The 13,550-nt window shown below is 42.7% G+C and overlaps 1 protein-coding gene across 1 annotated transcript in view; it reads right to left on the minus strand.

The window, feature by feature from the left end:
* The window catches only part of LOC133009694 (mucin-2-like), a 33,677-nt gene that overhangs the window by 16,343 nt on the left and 3,784 nt on the right, over positions 1–13,550 (minus strand). The window contains exons 12-31 of the mRNA XM_061077231.1: positions 13,361–13,498; positions 12,829–12,993; positions 12,651–12,745; positions 12,359–12,485; positions 12,019–12,274; positions 11,077–11,126; positions 10,877–10,977; positions 10,628–10,779; positions 10,407–10,545; positions 10,227–10,334; positions 9,961–10,140; positions 9,645–9,884; positions 8,349–8,505; positions 8,074–8,202; positions 7,677–7,827; positions 6,613–6,656; positions 4,482–5,998; positions 2,169–3,536; positions 1,248–1,805; positions 445–1,148 (exon numbers count right to left, since the gene is read on the minus strand). Of these exons, the coding sequence (XP_060933214.1) occupies positions 445–1,148; positions 1,248–1,805; positions 2,169–3,536; positions 4,482–5,998; positions 6,613–6,656; positions 7,677–7,827; positions 8,074–8,202; positions 8,349–8,505; positions 9,645–9,884; positions 9,961–10,140; positions 10,227–10,334; positions 10,407–10,545; positions 10,628–10,779; positions 10,877–10,977; positions 11,077–11,126; positions 12,019–12,274; positions 12,359–12,485; positions 12,651–12,745; positions 12,829–12,993; positions 13,361–13,498 (6,379 nt within the window). The remainder of the gene's footprint in view (positions 1–444; positions 1,149–1,247; positions 1,806–2,168; positions 3,537–4,481; positions 5,999–6,612; positions 6,657–7,676; positions 7,828–8,073; positions 8,203–8,348; positions 8,506–9,644; positions 9,885–9,960; positions 10,141–10,226; positions 10,335–10,406; positions 10,546–10,627; positions 10,780–10,876; positions 10,978–11,076; positions 11,127–12,018; positions 12,275–12,358; positions 12,486–12,650; positions 12,746–12,828; positions 12,994–13,360; positions 13,499–13,550) is intronic.

Consider the following 13,550-nt stretch of genomic DNA (forward strand, 5'->3'; position numbering starts at 1 on the left):
GTGGTTGTGGTTGTAGTGGTGGTGGGTGTCTCTATGGTTGTGGTTGTAGTGGTGGTGGGTGTCTCTGTGGTCGTGGTTGCAGTGGTGGTGGGTGTCTCTGTGGTTGTGGTTGTAGTGGTGGTGGGTGTCTCTTTGGTTGTGGTTGTAGTGGTGGTGGGTGTCTCTGTGGTTGAGGTTGTAGTGGTGGTGGGTGTCTCTGTGGTTGTGGTTGCAGTGGTGGTGGGTGTCTCTGTGGTTGTGGTTGTAGTGGTGGTGGGTGTCTCTGTGGTTGTGGTTGTAGTGGTGGTGGGTGTCTCTATGGTTGTAGTGGTGGTGGGTGTCTCTGTGGTTGTAGTGGTGGTGGGTGTCTCTATGGTTGTGGTTGTAGTGGTGGTGGGTGTCTCTGTGGTCGTGGTTGCAGTGGTGGTGGGTGTCTCTGTGGTTGTGGTTTTAGTGGTGGTGGGTCTCTTTGTGGTTGTGGTTGTAGTGGTGGTGGGTGTCTCTGTGGTTGTGGTTGTAGTGGTGGTGGGTGTCTCTGTGGTTGTGGTTGTAGTGGTGGTTGGTGTCTCTGCGGTTGTACACTCATAAGTACAACATTTGACTTGTATTTCATAGTCCAAACAATGACCATGTATACCCTGGTCTTTGTTATGACAGATGAGTCCGACTGTTGAGTTGCATGTTACTTTTTGATCTAAATCCTTCAGAGGTTTATCTGGGTATTGTTCTGCTCTACATTTTACCTCCAGAGGTTTCCTACAAAATTTTAGATCTGGATCAGTAATATTGTCTAAAGTTTCATACTCTCCGCCATCTGGGGTTTGGTCAGGGTAACGCTTGTTGATCCAATCAGACCACTTACAAACAAAGCAATCAGTGGGGGTGGTTGGGGTGGTTGTTGTTGAGATTGGGGTTGTTGTGGGTGTTTCAGTAGTTGTGGATTTTTCCGTGGTTATTGTTGTAGTGGTGGTGCGTGTCTCTGTGGTTGTGGTTGTAGTGGTGGTAGGTGTCTCTGTGGTTGTGGTTGTAGTGGTGGTGGGTGTCTCTGTGGTTGTGGTTGTAGTGGTGGTGGGTGTCTCTGTGGTTGTGGTCGTAGTGGATGTCTCTGTGGTTGTGGTTGTAGTGGTGGTGGGTGTCTCTGTTGTTGTGGTTGCAGTGGTGGTGGGTGTCTCTGTGGTTGTAGTGGTGGTGGGTGTCTCTGTGGTTGTGGTTGTAGTGGTGGTGGGTGTCTCTGTGGTTGTAGTGGTGGTGGGTGTCTCTGTGGTTGCGGTTGTAGTGGTGGTGGGTGTCTCTGTGGTTGTGGTTGCAGTGGTGGTGGGTGTCTCTGTGGTTGTAGTGGTGGTGGGTGTCTCCATGGTTGTGGTTGTAGTGGTGGTGGGTGTCTCTGTGGTTGTGGTTGTAGTGGTGGTTGGTGTCTCTGTGGTTGTACACTCATAAGTACAACATTTGACTTGTATTTCATAGTCCAAACAATGACCATGTATACCCTGGTCTTTGTTATGACAGATGAGTCCGACTGTTGAGTTGCATGTTACTTTTTGATCTAAATCCTTCAGAGGTTTATCTGGGTATTGTTCTGCTCTACATTTTACCTCCAGAGGTTTCCTACAAAATTTTAGATCTGGATCAGTAACATTGTCTAAAGTTTCATACTCTCCGCCATCTGGGGTTTGGTCAGGGTAACGCTTGTTGATCCAATCAGACCACTTACAAACAAAGCAATCAGTGGGGGTGGTTGGGGTGGTTGTTGTTGAGATTGGGGTTGTTGTGGGTGTTTCAGTAGTTGTGGATTTTTCCGTGGTTATTGTTGTAGTGGTGGTGGGTGTCTCTGTGGTTGTGGTTGTAGTGGTGGTAGGTGTCTCTGTGGATGTGGTTGCAGTGGTGGTGGGTGTCTCTGTGGTTGTAGTGGTGGTGGGTGTCTCTGTGGTTGTGGTTGTAGTGGTGGTGGGTGTCTCTGTGGTTGTAGTGGTGGTGGGTGTCTCTGTGGTTGTGGTTGTAGTGGTGGTTGGGGTCTCTGTGGTTGTACACTCATAAGTACAACATTTGACTTGTATTTCATAGTCCAAACAATGACCATGTATACCCTGGTCTTTGTTATGACAGATGAGTCCGACTGTTGAGTTGCATGTTACTTTTTGATCTAAATCCTTCAGAGGTTTATCTGGGTATTGTTCTGCTCTACATTTTACCTCCAGAGGTTTCCTACAAAATTTTAGATCTGGATCAGTAACATTGTCTAAAGTTTCATACTCTCCGCCATCTGGGGTTTGGTCAGGGTAACGCTTGTTGATCCAATCAGACCACTTACAAACAAAGCAATCAGTGGGGGTGGTTGTTGTTGAGATTGGGGTTGTTGTGGGTGTTTCAGTAGTTGTGGATTTTTCCCTGGTTATTGTTGTAGTGGTGGTGGGTGTCTCTGTGGTTGTGGTTGTAGTGGTGGTAGGTGTCTCTGTGGTTGTGGTTGTAGTGGTGGTGGGTGTCTCTGTGGTTGTGGTTGTAGTGGTGGTGGGTGTCTCTGTGGTTGTGGTTGTAATGGATGTCTCTGTGGTTGTAGTGGTGGTGGGTGTCTCTGTGGTTGTGGTAGGTGTCTCTGTGGTTGTAGTGGTGGTGGGTGTCTCTGTGGTTGTAGTGGTGGTGGGTGTCTCTGTGGTTGTGGTTGTAGTGGTGGTGGGTGTCTCTGTGGTTGTAGTGGTGGTGGGTGTCTCTGTGGTTGTGGTTGTAGTGGTGGTTGGTGTCTCTGTGGTTGTACACTCATAAGTACAACATTTGACTTGTATTTCATAGTCCAAACAATGACCATGTATACCCTGGTCTTTGTTATGACAGATGAGTCCGACTGTTGAGTTGCATGTTACTTTTTGATCTAAATCCTTCAGAGGTTTATCTGGGTATTGTTCTGCTCTACATTTTACCTCCAGAGGTTTCCTACAAAATTTTAGATCTGGATCAGTAACATTGTCTAAAGTTTCATACTCTCCGCCATCTGGGGTTTGGTCAGGGTAACGCTTGTTGATCCAATCAGACCACTTACAAACAAAGCAATCAGTGGGGGTGGTTGGGGTGGTTGTTGTTGAGATTGGGGTTGTTGTGGGTGTTTCAGTAGTTGTGGATTTTTCCGTGGTTATTGTTGTAGTGGTGGTGGGTGTCTCTGTGGTTGTGGTTGTAGTGGTGGTAGGTGTCTCTGTGGTTGTGGTTGTAGTGGTGGTGGGTGTCTCTGTGGTTGTGGTTGTAGTGGTGGTGGGTGTCTCTGTGGTTGTGGTTGTAGTGGATGTCTCTGTGGTTGTGGTTGTAGTGGTGGTGGGTGTCTCTGTGGTTGTGGTTGCAGTGGTGGTAGGTGTCTCTGTGGTTGTAGTGGTGGTGGGTGTCTCTGTGGTTGTAGTGGTGGTGGGTGTCTCTGTGGTTGTGGTTGTAGTGGTGGTGGGTGTCTCTGTGGTTGTAGTGGTGGTGGGTGTCTCTGTGGTTGTGGTTGTAGTGGTGGTTGGTGTCTCTGTGGTTGTACACTCATAAGTACAACATTTGACTTGTATTTCATAGTCCAAACAATGACCATGTATACCCTGGTCTTTGTTATGACAGATGAGTCCGACTGTTGAGTTGCATGTTACTTTTTGATCTAAATCCTTCAGAGGTTTATCTGGGTATTGTTCTGCTCTACATTTTACCTCCAGAGGTTTCCTACAAAATTTTAGATCTGGATCAGTAACATTGTCTAAAGTTTCATACTCTCCGCCATCTGGGGTTTGGTCAGGGTAACGCTTGTTGATCCAATCAGACCACTTACAAACAAAGCAATCAGTGGGGGTGGTTGGGGTGGTTGTTGTTGAGATTGGGGTTGTTGTGGGTGTTTCAGTAGTTGTGGATTTTTCCCTGGTTATTGTTGTAGTGGTGGTGGGTGTCTCTGTGGTTGTGGTTGTAGTGGTGGTAGGTGTCTCTGTGGTTGTGGTTGCAGTGGTGGTGGGTGTCTCTGTGGTTGTAGTGGTGGTGGGTGTCTCTGTGGTTGTGGTTGTAGTGGTGGTGGGTGTCTCTGTGGTTGTAGTGGTGGTGGGTGTCTCTGTGGTTGTGGTTGTAGTGGTGGTTGGTTTCTCTGTGGTTGTACACTCATAAGTACAACATTTGACTTGTATTTCATAGTCCAAACAATGACCATGTATACCCTGGTCTTTGTTATGACAGATGAGTCCGACTGTTGAGTTGCATGTTACTTTTTGATCTAAATCCTTCAGAGGTTTATCTGGGTATTGTTCTGCTCTACATTTTACCTCCAGAGGTTTCCTACAAAATTTTAGATCTGGATCAGTAACATTGTCTAAAGTTTCATACTCTCCGCCATCTGGGGTTTGGTCAGGGTAACGCTTGTTGATCCAATCAGACCACTTACAAACAAAGCAATCAGTGGGGGTGGTTGTGGTGGTTGTTGTTGAGATTGGGGTTGTTGTGGGTGTTTCAGTAGTTGTGGATTTTTCCGTTGTAATTGTTGTAGTGGTGGTGGGTGTCTCTGTGGTTGTGGTTGTAGTGGTGGTAGGTGTCTCTGTGGTTGTGGTTGCAGTGGTGGTGGGTGTCTCTGTGGTTGTAGTGGTGGTGGGTGTCTCTGTGGTTGTGGTTGTAGTGGTGGTGGGTGTCTCTGTGGTTGTAGTGGTGGTGGGTGTCTCTGTGGTTGTGGTGGGTGTCTCTGTGGTTGTGGTTGTAGTGGTGGTTGGTGTCTCTGCGGTTGTACACTCATAAGTACAACATTTGACTTGTATTTCATAGTCCAAACAATGACCATGTATACCCTGGTCTTTGTTATGACAGATGAGTCCGACTGTTGAGTTGCATGTTACTTTTTGATCTAAATCCTTCAGAGGTTTATCTGGGTATTGTTCTGCTCTACATTTTACCTCCAGAGGTTTCCTACAAAATTTTAGATCTGGATCAGTAACATTGTCTAAAGTTTCATACTCTCCGCCATCTGGGGTTTGGTCAGGGTAACGCTTGTTGATCCAATCAGACCACTTACAAACAAAGCAATCAGTGGGGGTGGTTGGGGTGGTTGTTGTTGAGATTGGGGTTGTTGTGGGTGTTTCAGTAGTTGTGGATTTTTCCGTGGTTATTGTTGTAGTGGTGGTGGGTGTCTCTGTGGTTGTGGTCGTAGTGGATGTCTCTGTGGTTGTGGTTGTAGTGGTGGTGGGTGTCTCTGTTGTTGTGGTTGCAGTGGTGGTGGGTGTCTCTGTGGTTGTGGTTGTAGTGGTGGTGGGTGTCTCTGTGGTTGTAGTGGTGGTGGGTGTCTCTGTGGTTGTGGTTGTGGTGGTGGTAGGTGTCTCTGTGGTTGTGGTTGCAGTGGTGGTGGGTGTCTCTGTGGTTGTAGTGGTGGTGGGTGTCTCCGTGGTTGTGGTTGTAGTGGTGGTGGGTGTCTCTGTGGTTGTAGTGGTGGTGGGTGTCTCTGTGGTTGTGGTTGTAGTGGTGGTTGGTGTCTCTGTGGTTGTACACTCATAAGTACAACATTTGACTTGTATTTTATAGTCCAAACAATGACCATGTATACCCTGGTCTTTGTTATGACAGATGAGTCCGACTGTTGAGTTGCATGTTACTTTTTGATCTAAATCCTTCAGAGGTTTATCTGGGTATTGTTCTGCTCTACATTTTACCTCCAGAGGTTTCCTACAAAATTTTAGATCTGGATCAGTAAAATTGTCTAAAGTTTCATACTCTCCGCCATCTGGGGTTTGGTCAGGGTAACGCTTGTTGATCCAATCAGACCACTTACAAACAAAGCAATCAGTTGGGGTGGTTGTTGTTGAGATTGGGGTTGTTGTGGGTGTTTCAGTAGTTGTGGATTTTTCCGTGGTTATTGTTGTAGTGGTGGTGGGTGTCTCTGTGGTTGTGGTTCCAGTGGTGGTGGGTGTCTCTGTGGTTGTGGTTGTAGTGGTGGTGGGTGTCTCTGTGGTTGTGGTTGTAGTGGTAGTGGGTGTCTCTGTGATTGTGGTTGTAGTGGTGGTGGGTGTCTCTGTGGTTGTGGTTGTAGTGGTTGTGGGTTTTACTGTGATTAACAAGAAAGGAAAAGACAGAATTCTCTCAAAACACACCATGTAGAAATCTCTCATGTGTCTGCTGTGCATTTTTACAGTCAGTTGTTCTTACCTGTTGTGGTAAAATTAAAGGGAGTTGTTGTTGGTGTCTGGGTGGGTGTTGTGCAATATTCAAATTTTCTAGTAATATTTCCTTCTTTTCCACAGGAAGCATTCATACAGTGTCCATCTCCATCATCTGTGGCGTATATCTGATCTCCGTAGTTGTATTCTTTACCATCATATAAGCATCTGCAAGCTGAAAAAAGATAAGGTAGTACATAAATGTTTATTGTTGCCATCGATTTATACTGTTGTCCTTTCAATTACTCTGTAGCTCTCTCATTGGCAACTGAGGTCATCATTAATAACTACAACCATCATAAATATTGTATTTCAACTTGATTTAATATAGCACCTTTCAAAGAGCCAGTACAATTGTTAAAGTTAAACAATAAAATAAACAGACAAAGCATTTCCACTTTTAAAAATGTATAATGAAAATGTTAAGTTCATAATAATGTTTGTATTTCATAATGTTAACATATCATTAACTTAACACTAGCACAAATTAATATCTACTCACTGTGGACATCATAGCTGCACTTCCTCTTTGTTGAAGAACAATTACTGAAAGGTAAACAAAAGAAGACAGGTTTATCTGGAAATATTCATTACCTTCATGTACGTTTATTTATTGCCTAATGTTACAGCACCAACTATGAAGAATGTGGACTTGTTTTTGCAGTTCCTGCCTTGTCTAGAAAGGGCTAGAAACCCTTTGGCTCTGTTACTCTGTTTTTGCCTGTGCTATAAATCTATGCCTTTTCCATAACCTGCCAACATCAGCCACTTACCACTGGCATGAGTTTAGGTCTTGACCTCTGCCTTCATCCCTGTCAGCACACTCACTCTTCTCAATAATAGAAGTAGCCACAGTTAGATGTTCTAACAGCTCCCCACCTCTTAATGCACGCTCAAAAATCCATAGGCCAACTCAGTAAAGTTATACTTCACACACTAAAGAATATAAATATACAAAATTAAAGTTGCACAGTTACAAGGAAGTAACATACTCCCAAATCAAACAAAATGTATAATAGATGAGATTTTATAGATATAAAATTATCCATATATACACTTTAAGAAGTTATTTATTACATAGTGTAAATATATCAACCTGTAAATACGGTTACTAGTACTACCAGCTTCTTCTAAACAAATGTAAGTTGTTTTTCATAGAAATTTAAATGTATGGTTTGTAACTTTGGCCGCAAGGAGTCTCTCAATGAGCAACAATGACTGAGTCTGATGACTTCTTCAAGCAATGTGGAATCATCGAAATTGATAACTTCACCACTATTGCAGATGAAAATGTACCTCACTTGACTCAGGTGCAATTATGAATAATCATGATTCATTACAAGCATCGGAAGGAAAAAACAGCTGACTAGCTAATTGGCTAGCAATGTGCATTCATTCTATCACTAATACTCTATGCACTCCACAAACACATCTATCAGAACCTGGGGCTTTGAGAATGTGCTTTGTATTAAATTCCTTCTCTTTTAAGAGTTATCATAATAAATGTTTTTTGAACTTACTCGTTACTCTTAAATGACTGCATTACTAAGATCGAAAGCATCCTACCAGCGTTGACAGTTGGTTTTTGCAGGCATGTCCTGCCCTTCTTCATAATGCTTCCCTTCATCATCGTAGCAGCCACATTCCTCCTGTGGCACACACTTCATGGTAGTTTCCTCCAAATAAGGCCGTTCAAGTGGGCATTGTGGATAGCAGCCTCAGAAAGTGAATTGACATTGTAAATCGGGGGTGCTAGGAAAGAATTGATTGTGACAAAAAGTCTGAACTAAACCTTGAGAACAACTGAAAGTGAATGAAAGTATTCATAAACATCAATAGGCAATTCATTTTTTTCAAAAATTGAAGTGTTCGGGATTTAGTAGAAAAGAGCATGCATGATCGATCCATTCTCGCTGGTGAATACACAAAAAAACATAGTCTGTCACATTAATGCCATTTGTACCTTCTAATGCTGGAATGTGGTTGTAACATTTCCCTGAGGGGTTCCTGCATGTCTTCATACAAGGTTTTCCACATGGGCTGTAGTGCCACTCACACTCCCCATCAGCGTTGTAAAAGTCACAGAACAGAGCTAATGAAACAGGAGAGAATCTTTAGTCTTGTTAATCTGAGTTAACTAATACCAACTATGAAACCTTTATATTACATTTACTTTATTTGTAACTTGTTACTCGTAAACATATGCAATAGTTAAGTTAACAAACATAAAACACTCACGGCAAATTGTGGGAGTTCTCCACTTCACGCAGGCTCCAGCCTTATTGCAGGCGGCTGCGTAGGCCGCCACAGCCGAGCAGAAACACTCACAGTCTCCTCCTGTGTTGCAGGCACATGTGTCTCTCACACAGGCATCATGGTAGTTTTTGGGATCCACCTTTAAAAAATGAATGAAGTTATTCTGCAAAAGTGTAACTTTACAATGACTTGGTTTGACATATATCATGTGACGTTCGTGAGTAGTGTTGGGACCTAGTATTTGTGAACTATAGTTCGGCTTACATGTTTAGCAAAACCCTGACCACATGTTTCTTTGTTCTGGGGACAAAGGAGAGCCTCCAGAACTCTGTCTACCTGGGTGCTTCAACTTCACACCCAGGTGTTAAAACTGCCCCTGGATACAACTTTCAACCACCATTGGTCACTTTGGGCCCCATGACCCATGAGATCACTAGGCCTATATAAGCCCAGTTCCATCTCTCTTTCTCTTTCTACTCAACTTCTCCTGGAGGAGCAATGTAGCTCTCCAACTCACTCTCTTTTCCACTCAATTCTCCTGGAGAATTCAAGGATAAACTGATTCAATTTTGATGGTCCGATGGAATCCTTTCACATTTTGAACAAATATTAACTTGGTTTCAGGGATAACCCGATTAGGATTTGGTGGTTAATAGGCAAGGTTACTGTGACCTTGCAAAACAAGTGTTGTGAACACCAAATCAGAGGAATACCTTGAGGGGATGTCTTCAAATTTATTACAAATGTTCAACTGGACTCAAAGATGAACCAATTAGAATTTGGGCAGTTGAAGATCAAACGTCAAGGTCATGGTAAACTCATGCACTTGTAAAGGTGATATATGAGGAACACCAATAAGGAATTTCATTACATTAGGTAAAAACATTCACTTGGACTTAAGAATGACCTGATTGGGATCTGGATGAAAATGGTCAAGGTCAAGGAAAATGGTCAATTTCACTTAAACCTTTTTTACCTTGTGTATGCATTATCCTAGGAATGCTTTTTAGAGAATCCTTTCAAATTTGACACAAATGTTTATTTAGACTCACATATTAACTGTTAAGATCTATGTGGTCAAAAGTCAGAGGTCAGGGTGGCCTCACACAACATGTTTCTGAACATGATATTTAGGGAATTTCTCTAAATTTTGACCACTTGTCAATAAAAGGTAAAAGTCATGGTGAGCTCATACGAGTCTGAATAAAAATGCATGTACACTGAAACTGAACCGTTTGGCTGAGGCATACAACCACAGAGAGGTTATTCTAATCTTACCTTTTCACGGCAGACAGCAAATACTTTACTGTGGATTATGTTGCAGTGTTTTAATGCCCATGCCTGCCTGTGTGAGTACAGATTGCAGGGATTTGTTGATATATTTGCATTGGAGCAGGCAGGCGACAATTTCCAGCTGTTTCCAAACTCTAGGTCGTTGACCACAACTTCTTTGTTTCTGGTGGTGAAATCGTTCTTGGTATTCCCATCGTAATTTCCACAAAGACCACAGACTCTGCCCTGGGATTGAATTAGATTGGGTAAATTTGTAAAATGGCAACTGTGTTAACATTTATCTGCACATCTTCTCACTCACCTTAAATGCTGAGCTGAGTTTGATCATCAATATAGTCTTCTTATTCCACATGAGAACAAGACCATTCTTTGCCTCAATGACGAGATAGAGACCAATAGTGTTGATGTGATAGGGTATGTCCACCCCTGTGCTTTGTTTGACAACTCGGACATTGTCTTCTGTTAGAATAATTTCTTTGTTCTGAAAAAAAAACGTCAAAACACTCAAAGTTGGAATCATTTTAATAACATATAATAGTGTTAGGTGTTGTGCAAAGAGTGATGTACCCCTAAGTAGAGCCTGATTTTAGTAGAGCAGATGCTTTCAGATGTTCCACATGGGATGCTCTCAGTCAGAACCCTGAAGGTGCCATTCCTATCGTCCCCACAGTAATCCTGCCAGATACTGATATTAGTTTTAAAATCCAAATCCAAATCACAAACACTAAACAGAGGAACATACTTTACCTGAGTGAAGACGTAACCACATTCCCCATTAAAAGAGAATCTCCTTTCATCAAACGTCATGTAATGCCCTTCTCCATACATGGAACAGGTCGCACCACATTCATGCTTTGTGCAAGTCCATTTTCTGCTTCTGCAAGTGCTATAAAATCAAAACGATTTTTCAAACGATCAACATGAAAGACAGAACAACTGTGAACAGACAGTAAGATGAGAGGGCTCACCAGGTATTGCAGTCTACAGTGACAGTCTGTCCAGAACTGTAGTGCTGTCCGTTATAGGAACAGGAGCAGTCCTCCTCCTCTACACAGGCTCCTTTGCCGTCAGAAAGCAGACCAGCAGGACACACGCAGCCTGAGATACACTGTGGACTGACCTATGGCGTGTAACAGTATTTACCATTTGAATCCACTTCTTCATTATACATGCGTAGAATACTCAACAGCAGTCATGAACATGTGTGTGATTCTTACACAGTCTGTGTCCAGATTCTGGCAGCTTCTCTGGCACTCAGTTCCCTTTTCGCCTGGCTTTGCATTGGAGCAGTTGAAGAAAACCATTGGATTGGTGCAATCTGATGACAGTGATAAAAGTGAATGCCTGGTGTTGTTCATATTTTGCTTTGCTGCAGAAGGAATATGACTTTATAATGAGATGATTTCTGGGTACCTACATTCATTTATTGGACTTCCTTTACAGCTCAATTTTCCATTGTGGCAGGAGCTGAAAGAAATCACAGAAGAGAGGAGAAAGGAATTTTGTTATTAATCCTGCCCTGCGATTTATTTGACCAAACACTGTCCATTATGCAGAGGTGTTGCCAACTATAGACTGTATTATGGTGTCAATTTCTATTGAATAAAGAACAAAGTCAAGAAGAAGGAACAACCGTTATTTTTAGCTATTATATGGGCCACACATGATCTAACACTGAGTCATACACTGTCTATTCTTTACGTACATACAACAATATTTTGGTGCTGGCAAGCACCACAGGGGATCTTATCTTGTCCCCTGTCCTTGGACAAGCAGTAAAGTGCTGGCGCTTACACAAGTGTGTCATGCAAAGATTATAAATACTGTCTTAAATGAAAAGACCATTTGCTGTTTAAGATAAGGAATAAGAAAGACATTGTTCATTTAAAGCTTAGAAATTCGAACTTTTACTACATTTCCCCACTTTGAGCTTTCGGTGGTTACAAAAACAACATTTCTAAGCTGAATTGAATTTGACCTATCAATTTAAATGTCTCAATTCAACCAAACCCCATCTGCATGTTTTTGGAATGTTGGAGAAAACTGTCTGTGAGGCAACAGTGCTGATCACTGCACCAAGATGTGAGAGATGTCAGCCAGTCATCGGTAGGCTACTTGTTTTGTAATGCTGCAACTTACACTACAGTGAGAATGACTGCAAAATAAAAATAAAACACTGTTTCTGTTACACACAAGGTATAAATATTTTAACTGATTATAAAGACACTTAAGTACACTCAGGAGATAGTGACCCTGTTATGCATGGGAAACCCTCTGCAGCGGACCATTTTTCTTATTGCCTGCAAGAAATCACCCAAAAATGTAATTTAAATATTTCTGCAAAATGTGAAATTCTCACCAAGTCTCTCCATTGACTGCAATGGTCTGCTTGGGCCTCACCACCATGTCCCCCACATGACAGGAGCATTTTGAGGCCGACACACACTCCCTCTTGTCATTGAGGTACTTTCCTTCAGCACAGCCGCAGCCATCAAGAGGAGTAAACTCAACCTCACATGTTAAGTCTGACTGACTGAGAGAGCGACAGGTGCGTCCGCAGCTTTTCATCTGGTAGGCATACACGAAAGTAGAGGGGCAGACACTTGTGTACTTATCTGTTGAAAGGAAATAGGTCACTTAAGGTTTTAGTACTATAAATATCACTTGTTTAACATTTTTATTGTTTGAGCTAAACTCACCGCATGCAGTGGTCCTCCATCCGTCCAGTGAGACACCTGCAACAGCACATGCTCGCACATAGGAGGACAGGGCAGCACACATGCATGCCTCACTGTTTTTACAGGCACATGTATCGTAGATACAAGACTGCAGAGAGAGAGAGAGAGAGAGAGAGAGAGAGAGAGAGAGAGAGATGGAGAGATGAGCTGCATGAATTGTTGAAACGTGTGGTTGTTTAAAAAGTTAAATAACACAAATGTATTAAAACACACTAATGCATTAGATTGTGAACAAAGAGAAATGACTGCTTACAGTTTCATAGATGTCTGGGTTTATGGCAGAATGGCATTTGGCAAAAATCCCTCCTGGCTTTGACAGCAGGGAACACCATTGTTTGGCATATCTCTCTACAAAAGCAAATAAACATGTGGATTGCATGGAGAGTTTTGATGAATGATGTTTAAATATGAACATGTCTTTGGTGACATACCTTTGGCCATGTTATAGCTACAGGGATCCGTATATGTGGATGTCACATCAGGGCAGTTGGCTTTGGTCTTCCATGTGTTGGCGAATGTCCTACCCGTTCCCTCAATCAGTCCGGCTGTGGTTCTGAAGTCGTCAGCTTGATGGTCATTAAAATCTCCGCAAAGACCTGGATAAAGGTAGTTTGTCTGAATACTAAATAGATATTTACCTCCGCTAAGGAGGTCATGTCTGTTTGTTTGCTTGTTAGCAGGATTATGCAAAAACAACTCAATTGATTTCCAAGGAACTAAGTGGTAGGGTGAAACGTGGGACAAGAACATTTTCGGAGGAAGGGTCAGAACATTTCATCCGTTTTGAAGGAATAATTTACGGATCTTAATGGAAAAAACATCTGACATATTTCAGGTACTGACATTTATAAGCGTGCACAAGTGGGTGCAGCTTAATTGAATTTAAGGAGACTGTTGTGCCTTGGTTGATGTATAAACTCTAATTCACAACATTATCAACAGTTCTCAAGAATTAAAACCTACCTTTTAGTTTTCCCTTTTTGGACACGCTGGCTTTGATGTAGACCTGCATAACCGGCGTGAGCTGAATCTCAACATCGAGCCCGAAGGTGGTGTGGACCACAATAAAAAATGTTGATGGACTGAAGATTGTTACATCGTCTGTGGAGGAATAAACATTCTCAGTAAAGAGGCTATTTTACTCTGAGCATCT

This window comes from Limanda limanda, chromosome 8 (assembly GCF_963576545.1).
Source record: "Limanda limanda chromosome 8, fLimLim1.1, whole genome shotgun sequence".
Lineage (NCBI taxonomy): Eukaryota > Metazoa > Chordata > Actinopteri > Pleuronectiformes > Pleuronectidae > Limanda > Limanda limanda.